The sequence below is a fragment of the Myotis myotis genome, unplaced genomic scaffold, assembly GCF_014108235.1.
Source record: "Myotis myotis isolate mMyoMyo1 unplaced genomic scaffold, mMyoMyo1.p scaffold_m19_p_2, whole genome shotgun sequence".
NCBI lineage: Eukaryota > Metazoa > Chordata > Mammalia > Chiroptera > Vespertilionidae > Myotis > Myotis myotis.
Genome location: NW_023416324.1, coordinates 30,003,656 through 30,024,240, shown reverse-complemented (window position 1 = coordinate 30,024,240; position 20,585 = coordinate 30,003,656). Strand labels below are relative to the sequence as shown.

At 51.5% G+C, this 20,585-nt stretch overlaps 2 protein-coding genes across 18 annotated transcripts in view; both read right to left on the bottom strand.

The window, feature by feature from the left end:
* Window positions 1-1,139: 1,139 nt before the first annotated feature.
* On the bottom strand, window positions 1,140-6,867 carry SLFNL1 (schlafen like 1). Its single transcript, XM_036347245.1, has 4 exons — window positions 5,651-6,867; window positions 2,635-3,144; window positions 2,217-2,360; window positions 1,140-1,564 (listed from the first exon to the last, which is right to left on the bottom strand). The coding sequence occupies exons 1-4, from the start codon at window positions 6,035-6,037 to the stop codon at window positions 1,442-1,444; spliced, it is 1,164 nt and encodes a 387-aa protein (XP_036203138.1). The 5' UTR covers window positions 6,038-6,867; the 3' UTR covers window positions 1,140-1,441.
* A 1,761-nt stretch (window positions 6,868-8,628) lies between these two features.
* The window catches only part of SCMH1 (Scm polycomb group protein homolog 1), a 146,333-nt gene continuing 134,376 nt past the window's right edge, over window positions 8,629-20,585 (bottom strand). For 12 of the 17 annotated variants that reach the window (XM_036347224.1, XM_036347240.1, XM_036347226.1 and 9 more), the window contains 4 exons: window positions 17,638-17,832; window positions 14,453-14,518; window positions 10,929-11,071; window positions 8,629-9,741 (listed from right to left, as the gene is read on the bottom strand). In XM_036347224.1, the coding sequence (XP_036203117.1) occupies window positions 9,616-9,741; window positions 10,929-11,071; window positions 14,453-14,518; window positions 17,638-17,832 (530 nt within the window). In that variant the 3' untranslated portion in view covers window positions 8,629-9,615. Of the gene's footprint in view, window positions 9,742-10,928; window positions 11,072-14,452; window positions 14,519-17,637; window positions 17,833-19,460; window positions 19,985-20,585 lie in introns of those variants that run through there. The other 5 variants (XM_036347231.1, XM_036347241.1, XM_036347237.1 and 2 more) reach the window with 4 other exon arrangements.

The following is a 20,585-nucleotide window of genomic DNA, read 5'->3' as shown; positions in this document are numbered from 1 at the left end:
GGGCTTCTGTGCCGGTGTTCAGTACAGAAGCTTTTGGGGGAGGAAACCTGGCCAAGCTTCTCTGGTGTCCTTCAAACCCAGTGACCGGGGCCGATTTTTAGCTGCCCAGAGCAGCTTGGCTACAACGTGACTTAACCTGCCTTTGCAGAAATCGGCTCTTTCCCAATAAGCATCTCAGGATCGTGATGCCTGGGCTAGCATCTTGCATGTGAGCAGGGAAAGGGTGGCAGTGCGGGTGAGGGGGTGTCATTTAAAATAGGGGAGGAAATGAGTCGAGCAGCTGTCTGGGGGAGGAGCATTTCAGGCAGGGGAGGCAGCCAGTGCAAAGGCCCTGAGACAAGTAGTGAAAGGTGGTCAGTGTTGCTGGAATGCACGAGCAAGGGGAGGAGGCGGAGTTGAAGGCAGATGGGTCAGGAGGTCAGGGAGAGCTGTGTAGAGTAGACCATGGTTTGGGCTTTGCTCTCAATATAATGGGGAGCCCTTGAAGGGCTTTGAGCCCAGACCTGTCCTGGTCAGACGCTGGCTTTATAGCCTCTGGCTCTGCTGGTTTGGGGCGGGGGAGTGGGGGAGCAGGGGTGTTGCGGGGGGGCAATGACTGAGCAGGACTCCCAGTGGCTGGGGGTGCTTGGAACAGAAGCCAGGCCCTTTTTGTGCAGGTGCCTGTGTGCTGGAGAAATGGTACCTGAGGATGACCAGTGCACTGCTACTATCTGAGAGGTAGCACTCCCTGCAAGGTACCCGGCCATTAGAGCAGGGCTGGACTGGAACATGACCATTTGGGCTCCTCCCCACATCTCTGTGTGGGAGGAGGCCGGGGCTGGCGTGGCCTCCTGGACAGAGGGTGACTAGGCATGTGACTCATGACTCAGCTACACCCAACTGGCTGGCCAGATGTTCTAGGAATAATCATTCTTGCTCCAGGTCCCTGTAATTTACTGAAGCGCAATGAGAACCACAGTTCCAGCATGCCAAGGCTGGGGGCTGCCTACTTGCTCTGTAACCTAGGTGCCTTGCCATCAGCAGAGGGGATTTCCCAAGGTAAAAAGTTCCTTTCTGACCCTGTCTAGCCAACTGGAGTCAACAGACCGCAGCCTGGGCAAGATGAGCATCTTAGGGACAGGGACAGGGACAGCCCCTTCTAGCCCAGCCCCAGGATAGCCTGGCCAAGTTTTTACAGGTTCTTTCTGAAGGTGAGGTTCCTCAGGGCTCATGCTAAGAGCAATTTATTAGCTACACAGCCCGGAGTCTGCTCAGGATTGAAGCCACGTGGGACCAGCCTGTGTATGCAATGCTGCTGAAGGAGCAAGGAAGCCTGGTGCTCCCGTCCCCCTCTGAGCAGCCAGATGGGTTTATTGGGAGGTCTTTGGCTCAAATAGGCAATCCCTGTATCTCCCAGGGTGAATGCCAGCTTCATCCCTGCGCTCGCCTGCCCACAGGGCCCTCACAGGACGCAGCAGGTGCAGGAGATGGGCCTGTGCTGCTGCAGCTGCTGCTGGAGCTGCTCCTTCTCGGCCGTCAGCAGCTTCACCCTCTCCTCCAGCTTGCTCAGCTCTGCTGCCCACTTCTGAGGAGACATCGTAGAAACCGCTGTCTAAGCTGACATCATCTCAGGTCCACACACACTCCTCCCAGGGTTGAACTGATGGAGGAGGGCAAGGCCCAGAGAGCCTGGCAGGAGCGGGGGGGCCTGCTCAAGGCCTCTGGCACCGGATTGGCACTGCTAGGTGGGGAAGCCTGGTCCCCAGGCCACGCAGACACCCCTGATGGAGTCAGACCTGGGTCTTGAGGGAAGCTGAGCATCCCAAGCCCTGGGATGACCTGTCCCCTGCAGCCTCCTCGAGTACCAGAGGCAGCTCAGGTGGCAGCCCCTCCTCCCGCAATGTCCTCTCTCTCCACCTTCCTCTGCTTTTCTGCCACCTGATGTTTCCCTCTTGAAAAGGCTTTTGCTTGGGACTATGTCCAGCACTCCCTGCCCCTTATCTTGAGGGCCTCCCCCAAAATGTATACAGCCCTCGGGGTTGTCTTAAAACTTCTCAATATTCTACTCTGCTGAATCCCCCAGCCACTCAAAGGTGGAATATGGCAGGTGGTAGGGATATTTCAATTCAGCCCCTCGGGCACACTCACAGGGCAATGGAGCATCAAGGGAAACCTGAGGGCTTGCCCAGGACTGCTCAGCTTGGCCCCCATCCCACCTGACCAGCCTCTCCACTTACCTGTCTGCACCACTCCTGGATGGCGTGGACGGCCAGCGGGCCCTGGATGCTCCCCTCACGGCGCAGGAACACCTCCCCTTGGTCTGTCTCATAGAGCTGGGGCTCCGCCTGGGCCTTCGGGGCGTGCACGCTCAGGCGGATCACCTGGCCAAGGTCAACAACAGCTCTGGGATGCTGCATGGGAGAGTGTGCAGCCCAAATCCCGCCCTGCTTGGTCCTGACTTTCGGCTCCTGGGGACAGTCTGTGGGGCTGTCGCAGGGCTAGTCCAAGTCTCTTTTCTCATCACCATTTCCCGACTCCCCTTTGAGCCACCTCCTGCCCAGCACTGCTCAGCAGAGTGGATGTGGGCCATCACGTGTATGGTGATGAAATGACAGATGACAACAGCCCCAGAGACCTTCCTGTCCCGCAGCTCACCTTGAGGGGCATGCGGCTGGCGGAGGTGGTGACCACTGGGATGAAAGTGAGCGTGTAGGCGTCAGGGAAGACCTGCGGCCTGAAGCCCTGCAGGACAGAGTCCACCAGCAGACGCACGCGGTCCTCCTCGTGGTGGCTGCAGCGGATGCCCCGCACGAGCCCGCTGTCCTCCACGCCCACCAACAGGCTGCCGCCCTCGCTGTTGAGGAAGGCGCACATGTAGCGCCGCAGGTGGTGCTTGAAGGCCAGGCTCAGGTACTCGCCGCCGCCCCTCTTGAACTCCATGTTGCGCGTCTCACTACCCAGGAAGGCGCCCTGGAAAAGCCGCTCCTGGCCCTGGATCTCCTGGTGCACGATGGCGCTGTCTGAGCGCGTGCAGCTGGGCTGGTGCATGGAACTAGGCCACCCCAGGGTCTGGGCCGGCGGGGCGTTGGTGTGCCTGGCAGGTGGGCGGCTGGAGCCCGGGCTGGGTCCGGGGCTGGGGCCAGGGCTCGGGCCTCTGTTCTCCTCCTGCTGGTGTGGAGCAAGAATCCCTGAGCAGGGCAGCAAGAGGGACAGGCTTCCAGAACTCCCACCTCCACCACCCTGGGGCCCAGCCCACTGAGGAAGTCCCGTGTTCCTCCCAGGCAGAGGGATCTAATTCTGCTCAAGGTCCTGCAGCCCATGAGGGAAAGGCTGCTGGATCAAGGTTTGGAACCAGCCACTGGTTCTTGCCGGCTGGGCTGCTCTCTTCCCAGGTGGACTGTGAGATGCATGGTGGGTAAGAAGAGCTCTCCTGCTGGAAGCTGGGACAGCTGTGGGCCAATCTCTTCCCACTTGGCTGGGACAGACCTCTGAGGCCCAGGACTGGGTCACCAGGAGATACCTCAGATCCCATGTGACAGCTTCAGGTCTCTGAACTGAGACCCCACCCCCTTCCTGATCTTCCTGAAACCCTAGCTGATCACTTTCTAGACCACTCATTCCTCCTGAACGTCAACTTTCCTCAGGCCCTCCGTAGTTCCCTTCCGTGCTTTCTGCTCTGTCCGGGGCTCTGGAAATGAGCCCATGGCCACTCCCTGCCTGCTAGGCTCTGGAAGAGGCCTCCAGCCCCGGGAGCTCAGTGTGGGCTGGGGCATAGCGATGAGGGGCATGTCCCTATCCGCCCTGCAGTGCCCAGAAAAGACAGGTGTATCACAAATGTGAGAAACTGTTATACAAACACGCAATCAGGCTCTGATCTTGAAGTGCAAGTCACAGAGCTGTTTAGTTCTGCAGCATTTTAAACACAGAGGCATTTTCACCCCAAAAGGAAAGGTAAACCAGGATCACCTGTCTCATGGAGTGACCTGCGTGGCCTCAGTGAGGCGAGTATTCCCTCATGTTCCCTGTAGAAGCCAACCTTTCAGTCCCACTGACTGGGTCTCACCGCCCTGGGTGGCCTGGCCCCTGCCCTCTTTCTTCCTTTGTTCTTTCTGCAGCTTCAGCCTGAGCTCCAGGGACATCGCCTGGCCTGCCTTCTGCCTATGGCATTCCCCTCACCATCCTGTTCCTTTGTATGTGCCATGTTCCTCTGCCTGGAATGCCAGCCCCACTCCCTAAATCCCAGCCCGGCTTTCACTTCCCCTGCTAATTTGTCCCCAGAAAGCAATGAGAGCCCTCCTGTGTCCCCCCACAGTTACGGAGGCCACCATGCAGCTTCCTCAGCCGTGTCTGGCTCTGTTCATAGATAGAGGGCTCCCTGCTTTACAGCCTGGCATAGAGCGGCTGCTGGTGTTTGTCAACTGAGGTGGTCCAAGGAGGAAATGAGGACCCCCTTGGGACCTGAGGCTGGGCCGGCCCGGCTCCAGAGGCGGGGATGCAGAGGACCCAGGGAGGAGTCCCGCACATCCGCCTTTCTACACATGCTTCTGGCTGGAAGCACACTGTCCCTTTGGGAGTGAGCTGGCAGCGCCCACTGCAGGCCAGTTTTTTGGGTAGCAGTCCCCAAGTTTGCAGATTTGTCCCCAGTTTCTCAAAGATACCCCTCCACCTATGGATGGTGCTGGGGTCCAACCCCAGCAGGTCCAGGGGTTCCCAAAGGCGTAGACGGAGTCAGCGAAGAAGGAATGACACGGAGGCAGCGTTCAGTTGATCAGCAGCCTAGCCAGGATCTCCAGCCAGGATCTCCAGCCAAGTTCTGGTCTGGATCTCCAGCGAAGTTCTGGTTAGGATCTCCAGCCAGGTTCTGTGTCCATGTTCTCTTCCTAGGTTCTCTTGCTAGGTTCTCCAGCCAGGTTCTCCAGCCAGGTTCTGTCTCCAGCCAGGTTCAGTCACCAGGTTCTAGTCAGGTTCTCTTGCCAATTTCTGTAGTCAGGTTCAGTCCAGGATCTTTTGCCATGTTCTCTCGCTAGGTTCTGTCTCTAGGTTCTGAGGCCAGTTTCTGTCCAGGATCTTTTGCCATGTTCTCTCCAGCGAAGTTCTTCTGTCTCTAGAGAACGTTCTGTGTAGGTTCTGTGCCTAGGTTCTGTCTCTCTTGGTTCTCTCTTCTAAGTTCTGTGTTCTAAGTTCTGTGTTCTAAGTTCTGTGTTCTAAGTTCTGTGTTCTAAGTTCTGTATTCTAAGTTCTGACTCTTGCTGTCTTATTACATCTGTATTTATACCAGTTGATTCAATCCTATCAATCTCTATTACAAAGGTTAGGGCGTTTCTTATCTCCATTCCAGGGAGTAAAGATTATGTAGCTTAAGCATGATTGTTCGTAGTTAAAGTGATTAATTACCCACCTGGCACTAGTTAAGAGGTTTTATTCCCTCCCTAACTTCAGGGGAAAATCCCTACCTGGGGAAACAACCTTTCTCAGAGACCTTGGTTAAAACACATAGTGCCAAGAAGGTGAGCAAACATATTAAGAACAGTATGCCATATATGCCAGGTCCCTTGAAACAGCAAGGATGGACCGGCTCCCGGCAGGATGGCAGTGCAGGCCATCCATACCCAGACCCCTGGGTCAGGCTCTGGGGCTTGTAGCCTGGTGGCTCCAGGAAAGACTCACTTACCTCTCTGTGGTGTGTGGGCTCACGGCCGTCTCCCAACACCAGCTCCTTCCCACGGGCCACCAGCTCCTTGATGATCTGGTGCTCCTCCAAGGCTGTTTGCAGGCGGCAGCGGAGGGAGGCCAGGGTGTCCTCAGGGGTGGCCACCTGCACCAGGGCATAGGCCTTCCGCGGCCGCCTCACCACCTCGATGTGCTCCCGCGCCACTGGCAGCTCCAGCCGCTCCAGGGTGTCTCGGAGCAGGCAGGCGAGCACCGGCACTGAGAACTGGGAGTTCAGGTGGCCCACGTAGAGCATATGCGTGCTGGGAGCCCCCTCCAGGCCTGAGTCCTCAGGCAGGGACTCTTCTGTGGGGAGCTCCTGCAGGGACTGCTTGCCTGGGGGCTCCATGAGGGGCTCCTGCACCAGTTTGTGCTGATCTCTTCCTGGGGGCCCCTGGAGGGGTCTCCCTCAGAAGGGCTTCTGGGATTCCTTACTGCTGGCTGCTCTTCCCAGGGCCTTGGGCTCTTAGCTTGGCCCAGGGCCTCCAGGGGACCAAAGAGATGCCAAAGCTCCTGGGAGGTTCACAGATGGGCAGGGGCTGGGAAGGGCCAGAATGAGAGTGAGGGCAGTGGGCTAGCAGGAAGGGGCCTGCCAGCCACCCCAGGCCTGGGACAGGAAAGAGGAGAGTCAGACAGGCCTGGGCCAGAGAACAGAGCATGAGAGCCTGCCCCTCCAGTCCAGAGGGGAAGACAGGGGATATGCCCAAAGAGGGACGGAGGGAACCAGGACTCAGGTCTCTGAGGCCTGACTGTGGCCCCACTGCTGCTTCTGCTTGCCTAGTCTGAACCTGGTGTGAGCCCAGAATGGCTCTGAAATGGTCAGGGCTGGGTCAGAGGGTTTTAGAGCAGAGGTTTTATGCTTTGGGCATGCTGATGAAAGCTATGGCCTCTCCCCAGAAGAATGGGCTTTGCATATATGTATATGTATAACTTGAGAAGGCTCATGGACCCTTCTTAAGAACTAGTCTAGACTGAGCCCTCCGTTTTTGGTTCAGAGAGCATAAGTGGGGAGGGACAGAATGAGGGTCAGAGCTGGGGGCCTACCCGCCCTCCCACCTCCCGCCAGGCCAGGGACCTCAATCCTGAGCTGTGCACACACCAGCCCCTCCACTTACCCGCCCACACCCAGCTTCTGGTCAGTGTGGCAGGTACCACCAGCCTGCATCTTTTCAGATTGGATCCTTGAAGTTGTCAGGGCCTGGGGGCCACCAAGGCTGGGGTGGGGGCATTCAGGACCAACAGGAATAGAAGGACAAGGGAGGCCTATGACCCTCATGTCCTTGCTCTTCCTGGGAGGTAGTGGCCTGAGCTCCCACAGCTCCCTGATCCCTGGCCAGCGGCTCCCTAGGGCACTTGGGGGCTTGGCATGGGGTGGCAGCAAGAACCAAGGCTGCAGGAAGTGGGCGGGGCCCGTGCAACTACCTCTGTGATCTCATGAGGGCCAATAATGCCTTCTTGGCCAGCCTCAGGCACTGGGCAGGCAAGGGTGGGAAGTCCCTCAGGAGGATGCTATCCCCCAACCCCACCTCCACCCCCACTCTCTGTAACCATACACCAGCTTGGCCCCAAGCCTCCCTCAGGCAGCTCCCAGAACCCAGGAGCTGAAGATGTACTTCCTTCCTCTGTGATGTCTCTCTAGGCCAGCGGTTCTGAACCTGTGGGTCGCGACCCCTTTGGCGGTCGAAGGACCCTTTCACAGGGGTCGCCTAAGACCATCCTGCATATCAGATATTTACATTACGATTCATAACAGTAGCAATATTACAGTTATGAAGTAGCAACAAAAATAATTCTATGGTTGGGTCACAACATGAGGAACTGTATTTAAAGGACCAGAAGGTTGAGAACCACTGCTCTAGGCCCTAGTGCCATGCAGGTCCCATGGTGCCCTCCATCCCCCCTTCAGTCATCAATCCCAGGCTCCAATTGGGCTCAGCTACCTCCAGGGTGGGTCAGAGCTCGCACAGTTGGGTCCAGGGCTCCCTGACACCAGGCCCTTTTCTATGCCGGAGGTACAGGAGAGCCCTGAACAATAGGCCAAGTTACTTATGGGGAGAACCCCAATGAGCAGCACAGCCTACCAGACCCCAATGTCCAGGCGTCTGTGGAAAACTGTGCCTACTCTGGCTTGGTAGCCCTGACCCTCTGCCGCTTTGAGGAGACCATGGTTAGGAGCCTACAGTGGCCGAGTGGAAGGGCATTCTAAGTTCATCAGGATGTCAGAACCAGTCACTGGCGAGAGCTGGCAAGTACGCCCTTCCCCTCAGAAGTCTCCTTACCCACTCTCCCCGACCCCTCCCCGACCACCCCCCAGGCAATGCTGACCCAGAGCGAATGGCTGGACTAGCTGGAACCTCAGTGTGGCCCTGAAGTCAGGTTACCTGGCTTCAAATGCCTACGTTAACACTTCCTGGCTGTGATCTGAGCTTCTCTTTCCTCACCTACAAAATGGGTTTGTTGTGAAGGTTAAATGAGCTCATTCTAACTCATGTAGAGCAGTGTGTGGGGCACACAGTGACACTCGGGTTATACGGAACTGTGCTGCTGCCCCTACACCTTCTCTGCCATCCCGTGAGAAACAGGGAGGTGTGGCCCTGGCCTTGAGCACCTGCTCCGGCCCGATTAGTCTGCACCTCTCCTTGCCCGAGGATGTGGATGAGCCCAGCCACTGAGGCTCCTGGGAGCTGCTAACCTTAAGTGTTCTTCCAGCTCGGGCTTGAGGAGCTGCTGTGCGCACTGCTGTCTTGCTGGCATGCAGTGCTGGGACCCCAGGGGACACCTGGCTAATCTGTTTGTTAGGAATTTGCTGGAATTAGAAGAACTCAGGGATCATCCTGTCCAAGCTCCTCATTTTATATGTGAGGAAACTAAGACGATGAGGGAGGACTGACCTGCCTACTGGAAAACAGTGATTTGGCTGTTGATTGAAAAGACACTGGCATCTATATTGCTTTTTATTTATAAACAAGTCAACATAAAATAGTCCAGAGGGTAGCAGGACAGCTGTGCTGACCTGCTTGCGAAGGAAGCATGTAGACAGCGGAGTGGGTGCAGCCAGACTCCAGCCTAGAGACCCTTACCTCTCACCACCCTAGGGACTTCTTGGCCTAAAATCATTGGCCCGACCTTCTGCGGCAGCAGTTCTGGCCAGAGCAAGGAGCTGTGCTGGGTCAGTGTGGGCAGGGACTCCCATTCCCATGGATGAGGCTGGGCGATGGGCCCAATAAGGAAGAGAGAGGAAGGTGACAGGACCCTCTCCACCCAACACTGAGCGATGTGGTCAAGGCTTTATGGGTCTGTCTGTCCCAAAGAGAAAGTGCCCTGAGATTATGTCCTCTGTGAAGGGGCCACACCTCTCTAGGACCAGGGCAGGGCAGTCTTTCTCCTCCTGAAACCCCATGTTTGGAGTGAGGAGTAGGAACTGAAGGGCTTGCCCAAGTGCCAGAAACAATAAATAACAATACAAAATGAACTTTTTTTTTTTTAAAAAAAGGTAGAGGTTTGCACCATGAGTTTGGAATCTGGGTATCTCGTAGGAGAAAGCAGGAGCTGTGGCAGTGGGTACCACATCAGACCCAGCAAGTGGTAAGGGGACTGGGCACGAGTGTCAGTTCAGGGCCCCATCTTCTGAGGCCTCAGGGGTCCTCCCCTTTGTCATCACATGGCAGGTGTTCAGTCTAAACTTCTGAGGCCGGCCAGACTTGGGAAATAAATAGAGGGGGCCTCAGAACAGTGCCAGCCCTGGGCCCCACACTCCCCCTCCTCAGCCCTTCATGGAAGGACATGGAGGGAAGCAGTGGGGGCTCTGCATAGCCTCCTGCAGTCCTGAGGTGTGCTGAATGCCACCAACCACCGGGAGCTGGCTGCTGGTTGGAGAATGCTGCCCCGTCTGCTCCACCCCTCAGTTGTCAGGCCGTGTCTTCCTGCTCAGAACTTGCCCTGCTTCAGCCGGTCAATGTGGTAGGAGAGCTTGAGCGCGGGCCCCAGCTTCAGCCCCATGTACTTCATCATGACGTCACTGCGCAGCAGGAGCAGGGCCTTGCCGTCTATCTCCTGTAGGGCATGGGAGAGGCGCTATCAGAGGCCTGGTTGGTCTGACCACCCCAGGGAAGTACAGCCACATGGAGTCCAGTGGACCTGCTGTGACACTAAAGCCTCCCTTGTCTCCCACCTTTTGTCTCCTACCCTCCCTTCCCCACAAACAGCTATTGCTGAGCCCACCTGCTAAGCTCTTCACATGTTTGTACCAGTTTCCTTTCTCTGTTGAACCCTCCCAGATCTCTGAGTCCAGCTCAGTTCCATTTCCTCTAGGAAGCCTCCTGGTCAGTGTATATGACCTTGTTATTGAGTCCTCTTCCTTCCTAAGAGGCAGGGACCATCTGTGTGAGCTAGACACACAGCAGGCCTGAGCTAAGAGCGCCCTCCAAACCCACCTGGCATGGGAAATTTAAATGACCAATGAAGAAAGCAGTTCTGTTCTGAGTGCTCAGAGGGGAGAACTGCACCAAGCAGCAGGGGAAATGGCCTTGTGACCCAAATCAGAAGAATGGTCAATGCGGAGATTAGGAGTAGTCCCTGGCCACAGGGCCAACTGGTCACTTGAAGAGATGTGTGAGAGGCTAGGACAGTGATGGCGAACCTATGACACGCGTGTCACCTCATTTTTTTGGTTGATTTTTCTTTGTTAAATGGCATTTAAATATATAAAATAAATATCAAAAATATAAGTCTTTGTTTTGCTATGGCTGCAAATATCAAAACATTTCTATATGTGACATGGCAGCAGAGTTAAGTTAGGGTTTTTCAAAATGCTGACACGCTGAGCTCAAAAGGTTCGCCATCACTGGCCTAGGAGAAGACGAGGGCCTGATGAGGGTGGAGAGCTGGGGACCACTTGGCAAGGGACCCTTTAACTTGGGCCAAGGCCCCTGACTCTCAGGCCAAGGCTGGCAGATGAGAGAGCAGCGTTCCTAGGAAGAGGAGGGCCTGTCCCTGCTGCGGAGCCCACAGGGCGCACACCCAGCAGGAATGTGGCTGCATCAGACCCCACACCAGCGCGGTGGGCTGAACTCAGTGCCCAGTGAGGGTTGGTTGAGACCCAAGATCCTGACCCCAAGTTTGTGTGGTCTCCTGAGCTGTTTCAAGGGACCTGGAACAAATGTAGAGCCCATGCCCTACAGAGTCTGCGGCTACAGAAGCAATACTCCCAGTGAACCCGAGAGATCAGCAGGGGCACCTACGTGTTTACGAAAAAGGTCAGCGTGGGGTCCAAGCTGAGGATCAGCTTCCCGAACAAACTGCATCACATCCTCGACTGTCCATAAGGAGGGGTCCCGGCCACTCACTCGAGAGGCATCCCGGCTTTCCAGGTATCGGTCCGACCCTGCAGGACAGAGGGACAGCTGGCATCATGGGTGGGAACTGGTTTGAACTCCCACCACACTCCTTGGCGTGTCCTGTTTTCACTCTATGGGCGAACTAACAGCAGAGGGACCAGAGGCAGCAGAGGGAGGGCGGGTTTCCATAAAGGGTCTTTGTGAGTTAAATCTTTGTTCTTTAAGGGTAGATCTGATTTTGAAAATAGAATGTTACACAGAGGCTGTGACTCCTCCTGGGCTAGAGTCGGGTAAATGAGGTGATGGGCTTACTTAGGTTCGGTGGGGCTGGGGGGTGAAACTGCTTTTGCCGTGGTTCTGGCAACCATTACTGAGGGACCTGGGAACTGGGCAAGAACAGAGCCCAATTCCTGGGTCTAGAGAGAAAAAAGTGGAGGATAAAGCCCTGGGGAAGAGCTGACCTCCCTATAGCTAATGCACAGAGGCAGACAGTTTTGCTTTGGCTTCCAGAAGCCTCAGCGTTACTTTAGTGCCCCGCTTGGAGCTTGTATCTCAATTGTGGCTCAATCGCCACTTCCCTGTGGGAGTTGGGATCTCTATTCTGGTCATCACCTGCCACAGATCTCTGGTACATGGCATCCCTCTTCCTGGAATGTGTCCCTCGTCTCCCTTCAATTTCTTTTCTTTGGCAAACCCCAACTTAGCAAGGGATGGCTTCAAGGACCAGCTCCTCTGTGAAACTTTTCTGGTGTAATATGGAAATAACTGGCCTCACAAAGCATTTTGTGTATCCCTGGTTACAGCTTAACCGCTACACACTTCTCCCATCACATCGCCTAATAATCTATTATCGGGAAAGCAGTCAAAGCAGCCTTTAAAAAGAAATTGGATGATGTCAGTCCCTAGAAACCCCATGCAGTGGCCTCCCCTCACACCTGACAGGACATCTCAACTCCTTGGCCTTGCAGTTGCTCCATCACCTGGCCCTTCCTCCTTCTGACCTCACGTCTCAGGCCCAGCCCCATCTTTCCCTCACAATAATCCAGACAAGCCAGTTTTCTTGCTGCTACTTGAACAGGCTATGCTCTTATTCTTTGACCTGTAATTTCCTTTGTCTGAAATGCTCTTTTTCCAGATCTTTGCATACCCAATTCCTCTTCAACATTCAGGTCTCATCTCAAATACCAATTCCTCAGAGTGGCTTTCCCTGATCTCCTAGTAAAAGCACTCCATTCCCCATTGTCACTCTCAACCCCATTAACTCTGGAGTTTTTGTTTTTTCTTTCCAGCACATATGACTACCTAAAATAATTTTATGCATCAATGTCTTCTATTTTCTCCCCTGCTATGTCCTTATGGTATTGTGATTTATAATATGAAACATACATATTTGGTCTTAATACCCATTTATGGCACAGAACTTTTAAAATTCTTTGAATTTCCCAAGTGGTGAGATAAATAAAGATTATTTATGATGAGCCCCTTTCATTATGAGTATGTCAATGAGATGACTTTTGGAAAGACCCTAAAGATGGGAGTTGCTTGCCAGAAGAACCAACCAGGTGACTAGAGATTTGGACCTTTCAGCCCCACCTCCAAACTCCTGGGGAAGGGAGAGGCTGGAGATCGAGTTCAATCACTAATAGCCAATGGTTTAATCAGTCGTGCCTCTGTGATGAAGCTTGGGGCTGGGCACTGAGCAGACCAGGGGAGAAGTGTGCTGGATTAGAGCCACAGAAATTCCGATGGCTTTTTAGAGGTGGCAGTAGACAGGAAGTTGGATAGAACTCTCTATAGCCAGCCACTTCTCCCTACCCTGAAAGTCTACTGTGATGCTAAGACAGAAACAAACTCAGAGATTATGGAGAGCAGAACGGAGATATACAACTGAGTGTCCAATTCCTCTACCCAGGGAAGCTAGAAATCACTCACACACACAGTATTATTCATGCATACATATATATTATAAACACATACATATTCACATATGTAATACTATTATACTAGAGGCCCAGTGCAAGCATTCGTGCACTGGGTGGGGGGTCCCTCAGCCTGGCCTGCACCCTCTCGCAGTCCGAGACCTCAGGGGATGTCTGCCTAAGCCGGCAGTAAGACATTCCTCTCGCAGTCCGGGGCTCTTGCAGTCCAGGACCCCTTGCCCCTTACCGCCTGCCTGCAGCAGAGGCAGGAGAGGCTCCCGCCACTGCGGCTACACTCACCAGCCATGAGCCCGGCTTCTGGCTGAGCAGCACTCCCCCTGTGGGAGCGCACTGCCACCAGGGGGCAGCTCCTCCATGTCATAGAGACCAGTCATTTCACCATTTGGTCTATTTGCATATTAGGGTTTTATTATATAGGATATTATGTGTTTGTCAGCCTATTCCTGTTAGAATGTATACTCTACGGAGATGAAGACATTTGAGCAAAGAACTTGAGGCAGAGAGTGATGAGTATATTTAGGGTTGAGCAGGGAGGCAATGGGCCAGAGCAGAGTGAATGAGGAGAAGTAGCAGGAGGTAACATCTCAGAGGCGTGTATGTGTGTGCTGGGCAGGGGAGCAGTGGTGAGGTAACAAAAGACCTTGTATGACACTGGCTTTTCTGAGTGACATGAGTTGAGTTTGAGCACAGGAGTGACATGAACCAATTTATAACTAAAAGAATCCCTCTCATAGTCTATGTTGATAACAGGTGTTAGGGGCAAGGACAAGTGAAGGAGACCAGTGTAAATGAGTCTCCTATGACAGCCCAGACAAGAGATGACTGGCATGCACCAGGCGGTAGTGGTGAGTGTGGTGAAGAGAGGTCTGACATATGAACATTATAAAGAACTCCCACCACTGTCCACTCATTTTCCCTTTAAAACAGCTCCTGAAGGAATTATCATCATCTTCAGTTTAGAGAACTGAGGCTCAGAGAAGAGAAGGGACTTGCCCAAGACCACACAGGCAGGAAGGAGATGAGTTAGGGCCCTGTCTCGATCTTTCCTAGTCTCAATTTTTCAGATAGACTATATCAAGGTTCTCTCCCTCCACCCAATGGGTAGAGCTGGTGGTTACTCCTCAAAGAAGGGAGAGGGTCTCAATCTGAGAATGACTAAGGCAGGTGAGGCACCTCCACAGAGGCCAGACTAACAAACAGATGCCCAATCATCCTGGGTCATGAAATAAGAGGGGATAGACTTGACATCCATTAAATATGAGAGAAACAATTTTAGGGCCAACTGAATGGAATCCTTTCATAGCCTTATTGGGTTCTTCAAGATCAGAAGCAATCTGGACCATGACCTGGCCAACAGACTCAATGTATTCCAAAGGAAGAGTAAAGATGCCTGGGGACAACAGTGACATCTGAGGCCAGTGCCACATGAGGCACGTCTAACGGAAACAGGGCCTTGGAGAAGATCACAGCAAAGGAATGCCCTCCTACCTGGGGAATGAGTTAGTTTCCAAAACGATCCCATATCCCTGCTTCCATCAGATCCTTTTAACACTCCTGTGGAAAGACCAGGTGGATGTCACCATCTCCATTTTGCATATGGGGAACATGAAGATGTGCAAGGTGAGATGACTTACCCAAAGCTCAAGGCAGGGCTCTACTTCAGAGCTTCTCATGCTCCACTTTGCTGCCTCACTGGGGGAGGGGCATCCCAGGCTTCTTCCCCTGTCAGCCTTCCTGAAAACTCTCTCCTGAGGTCACCTCTTTCCATTGCAAGCCTTGTTAATGGAGTCTCCTTATTCTTTTACAGCCCACACATTCCTGGGCTGTGAAAGCATAAGGCCTTTTGTGGGAAACACCAAAGGCCCAGCTGTGGGGTGTGAAGGTGGATCTCCTGTATCCCCATTGCTACTTTTAGACCATCCTCCTATGAAAGCTCATGTTCTTCAGAGGGCACACTGTCGTCTATAAATCTCAGCGTTTCTACCTCTTGTTAAATGAAGACTTTTTGGTATTTAGCTCACTGCCTTCTATTCCCCCCCAATTCCTGCCATAATTTTCAGAGGCAATCAGCAATCTATTCAACTTCCTTGCTTCTGCCAGTGACTTTCACATCTACTCTATTTCAAATACCGATTGCCAAATTCACTGTCTGGTTTTTGCCATCACTTGGAACAATTTTAAACATCACTTCAGAATTTTAAACATGCCACTTTCTGACCTCAACCCTGTCTTCCCAACTGTCTTGTGACTTATGTACATTATAACCTTGACATAACAAGATCATCAACACATCAATCTTACAATTCCCCATCCTTCAGCCTTCTCTTAGCCTTGCTTCTTCCCCACCCTGCCCAGATCCAGTGTGGATTTAAACTCCTCTCCCTCCAGCTCCTCGATTCCTTTATATGCTTCCTCACTCCCTGCCCCCTCTTGTCCTACTAGCTTGACATAAACATAAAACCTTAATTCTCAAACTCTTTTCTCACCCCACATCTAGGTTTCTAAGAGCCACAGAAGAAAACTATAGTTCTTGCAAACTTCCAAATTAGTCTGCAAGCTCAGCTGGGCCTTTGGTGTTCCCCACAAACAATTCCCTTCCCCTTCATCCATTTCCTCCGTCTTCTTTATGACCAATTCAATCTTTCAGCACTCCTAAGCCTTCCTTACTCAGCCCTCTCTCCATTTACTCATGGCCACAATCTTCCCTCCAGGGTCAGAGAACAAGGTGTGCCTCCTTCTGGTTTAAGAGCTATCTGCCTGTGCCCTGGATCCCTAACCCTTCCTACAACTCTCAAGGCCTTACTTTTTCCTCTTTCCCATATTCTTAATTTCTTCTCCTTGGAAGGCTCAAGTTGTCTACTAATAAGCATGCCCAGTGTGCTTCCACTCTAGAAGACCTTCTTTGAAAGGTCATCATCTTTCTTTTTTTCAACAAACTCTCCGTGATATTCCTACCCACTGCAATCTGCCCTCACTACCCTTCACCAACACTGAAGCTACACATCCAGTAGATATTTCTCCGTCCTTATTTTACTGAACCTTTGCTGTGCTCTCCTTAAAACATTCCCTGTTGCCCTGGCTGCCACAATATTGAAGTCTTCTGTTTTTCCTATTTGACTACTCCTTTGTCTCCTGGGTGGGATCTTCTTCTTGTTTCTATCTCCTATACTTCGTTGGTCCCCAGGACTCCGTCATGGTTAACTGTTTTCATTCTACACATACTCCTGGGAAATGGGTGCCATTCACCCTACAGCTTCAACTATACTATCTATGTGTTGATGACTCCCAAATATTTAACTTCAGCTCAGTCCTCTTCCCTGAGAATCAGATCTAAATAGCCACCGCCTTCTAAATATCACCTAGATCCGTGGTTGGCAAACCGTGGCTTGTGAGCCACATGCAGCTCTTTGGCCCCTTGAGTGTGGCTCTTCCACAAAATACCATGTGCGGGCACGCACATACAGTGCGATTGAAACTTTGCGACCCATGCGCAGAAGTCAGTATTTTGTGGAAGAGTCGGTATTTTGTGGAATAGCCACACCAAGGGGCCAAAGAGCCGCATGTGGCTCGCGAGCCGCGGTTTGCTGACCACTGACCTAGATGATGCATGGGCTCCCTACCCTTCTTTCTCTTCTAGGCACCAACGTTAATCCAGCCACCTCATCTCGAAACCTGGAAGACATTCCCACTCCCTTCTTCCTCACAATCCTCAAATTTGACTAAATTTACCTGGTGAATAGTTTCAAACCTAGTCTCTCTTCTACAAACCTTCTACCACTGCCCTAATCTAGGCCTTCATCACTTCTGGTCTGGCTCAAGCCCATAACCTTGTAACTGGTCTCTCTAGTCTTGTCACTCCTCTAATCCATTCTCAATATAGTAGTTAATGATCTACTGAAAAGAAACTTTTTTAGGTCTTACTTCTAATTAAAAGCCTTCGATAACTTCGCATTGCCTATAAGATCAACTCCAAACTCTTCAATGTGGCATTTAGGGTCCTCTGTGGCTCTGTGGTATAAGCCTGACCTTCCCAGGCTTTTCTCTGTGAAGTCCCAGCATTCTCCTTTGTTTCAGCAACACCAAACAGCATGTGGTTCCTGGCATACTCTGCGCTAGCTCTTTCCCTTTGCCCTTGTTCATGCTGTGCTCTTGCTGGAAAGCTCTCCCTCCCCTACCATTCCTGATAGGGCCATTCATACAGTCACCCTTCAAGTCTCAGAAAGGGCATCACTTCCTCAAGGAAGCTTCCCCTGGACATCTAGCTTGCATTAGGTGTTCCTTTCTGCAGTTTTTATACTAATAGAGAATATCTCTGTAATTGCACTAAGATGTTGTTTTACAATTACCTATTTCAGTATCTCTTCCACAATACTATGAGCTCCTTGAGAATAAGAAGTGACCAATTTTTGCATCCCCATGCCAAACAGTATTCAAATAAGTGGCCATTGAAGGACTGAATGAATTCTTCCCTGTCCCTTTGGCTCTATGTTTTAGTTACCATTATTCTCAAGCCAATCCCAGAGCTTCAGTTGCCTCCCAGGTGCCTCACCAGGCACAACCACCAGACAGAGCGAAACAGAGCCAAGTCCTTTCTAGCCTCCCAGAGGTCAGGAAGGAATAAAGAAAGGAAAGAATGAGGGAAGGCAGGAGGGCCAGCATTCTGGTAAGCTTACCCCTGGAGCACAGTCTACGCATAGCTGAGGCAGCACTCAGTGAGAGGCCACAGGATGGAAGCAAAGGCCGGTACCCAGGGGTTCGAAGATTTTGGGAAGTGCTGACAAGGTTGGTGGGTTTCAAGGTGGAGTCCATTGAGTCTGAGTGTGGCTCCAAGGACCGGGCCAGACTATTCCCTAGTACAAAGGTTTCACCTGGAAAACAGTAAAAATCAGAGTTAGAGCAGGGAATAGTCCACAAGGACTGCTGCAGCACTGGCTCCCAGGTACCTGTCTGGATGGAGCAAAAGGCAGCAAAACAGGAAGTCCTAGGCCAGGGGTGGGCAACCTTTTTGTGAGTGCATGCCAAAACCAGCAAAATCTCTGACTCAAAATTTTTCTGCGTGCCAACCCTAATTTTTTGAGAACATGTTATGCCTACTTGATATCTCTTAAGGTGTACGTATGTGAAGAACCTTGAAGAAATAATAAAAATTCATTCGAGCGACAAAAACACAGTATATGATGATGAAAAATACATTTATTTTTTAATGTATACATGTACACTGATAGTCCGACAGAAAACTTTATGACTCCGCTTGATATTATCAGTGGGACTTTTGCTGCTGCATCACTGATGACAGAGATTTTACATCCGGTTTATATTTCGTGACCTTCAGAGATATGCACGAGCTACTACTTTCATCCGTGTGGCTACTCCTATTACTAGACTTAATAAAATTCATCACTGAGAACAAAGATTCACAAGCGTATGTGGATGAAACCAAAACACTGGTCGGATCTAGGAAGGCAGGGAGAGTTAAGGCAGAGGCATAGAAATTGCTCTTCCCCTCTCTCGTCAATCCATGTCTATGGTCTTTAAGATAACTTGTTATGTAAAATTATTTATTTATCTAAGATGCACCTACACTGAATTTATCTGAAAAATAAAGAAGTCGATATTAAGAAAAAAACTGTAAATGGAAGATTATAAGAGAGGGTTTCGCGTGCCAGCAAAAGTTACTGACGTGCCATGTTTGGCACGTGTGCCAGGGGTTGCCCACCCATGTCCTAGGCTGGATCTCAGGAGGCCTGTGTACCAGTCACCATCCTGGCTCTCACTAGGTGGTCTGAGTCAAGCCCAGTGCCTCTCTCTGGACTTGGATCTCCTTAGAGATACTTCCTCTTAGACTAGATGGTCTTTGAGGTTTCTTCTGCTTTTTCTAGATAAGGAGAACCTTAAAAAAATAGGAAGAGGCTGCCTGCCTTACACATAGCTGCTAGAGCTGCGAACAGGGTGCTGGAGAAGAGATACATTTGCTTAGGTGAGGGTACTTCAGAAGCCTACTCTCAGCCAGCCGTTTACCTCATAAATGCTTCTTGATGCCTGGCTAAAGGCCTGTCTGCAAAGGACCTGCTCCTATGCCCTCCACCCCCTTCATATTTGCCTTGTTCTGCAGAAACATTCCAAGGACGCTGGAAGGTACAGTGGTGAGAATGTGGGCACAAGACCAGAATCTGGGTTAGAATTTGACTCTGCCCTCTGCAGGCAAGGTGTTTCCCTCAGGACCTCGGTCTCCTTATTTATAACACAGGAAGTCCCTTTCTTCCAAGGGGCTCGTAAATATCAAAAGGAAGTGGCTATGGAAACCTTTGTAAAGGGAACCTCAGCCTGACATTTCTATGCCTAGGCCATGGCCCAACACCAGGCTGCAGCCCCTAAGCATTGCACTGCAGAACCTGAAGCAGATTCTGCCTCATCACTGGGTTCTAGACATCAAAACAGCTCCTTGGCCCTGGCCACAGCATTCTCTGCTTATGGTGAGGGGTGGGGATGGGTGGGTGTCTCAGGTATTGGATCATATCACTGTCCTTTGTGGTTCTTCTCAGAATTCTGGTGTTTAGATAATGCTTGGGATTCATTTCGGCCCTCTGATAAATATTAAATTCAAGCTCATTGTTTGGCATACAATAAGACCTCTGTGGCAGATGGTTTGGGATTTTAGAACTGCTTTCCGCTACTTACCTAAAATTTCTTGGTAACCATGGGCTTAATGTCAAATCTAGCATGAGACATATTTCACCCTTATCTCAGGGAATTTACCTAATGAAGCCTTTCCCTAGAAATGATTCTGAAGAGAGAAGTCTCTGAGGCCCCAGAATACCTAAACCATATCCACTCCCATTCTGCAGGTGAGGTTCCAGATTCCTATTTTCCAGGAGAGATGACTACAGCATTGTCCTGCCTTGAGGCAAGGACAGGAACCCAATCCAGAAAACAAGGCCTGAGTACTGTGCCTGAGCTCCTGCCTTTTACTAGGTGTGTCATCCTCAATAAGTTGTCTTCTCTGAGCACCAATTTCTTCATCTGCAAAATGGAAAAACCACCCTTTGTCATGCTGAGAACATCAAATGAGGAAATGGAATGGGATGAACTTTACAAAGGCTGAAGTTGTTATGTTATTCTTCAGAGTTAAGAGTGGCAAACCTACGTTCTCTGCAATAGCTCAAGAAAAGGATAAAGTGGAATTTCTGCATTTATCAGCAGGACAACCTCGCCTTTCTAGTCCTCATTTTACTCAGTGAATACTGGAGATGATACCACCTGCCTCACAAGAGCTAACAGATGTGAAACATAATTATGACGACAATGCCTGTGGCTTACCAGATGCTGATGCACATCAGTAAGTGTCTTTTCCTCTCAGCAATGCTAAGAGTGATAACTGAAATCTGAATTTAGGGGCCTGAAAATCTGGACTGGTGGTACTGGACTAGGAAAGGCCATAAAATCTTATCCTAATGAGATGCAGTGGAAAAAGTCATTCCTGAGGCTCTGGGAGGTTCTACTAAAGGCTGATCTGGGAGGCCCTGGCTGACCTCACTAGGATAATGCCAGGGACGGCAATGCTTTCAGGCCTGGGGGCTTCCTGAGAGAGGCCAAGGAAATAGGGCTCTGGGTCTCATCCCAG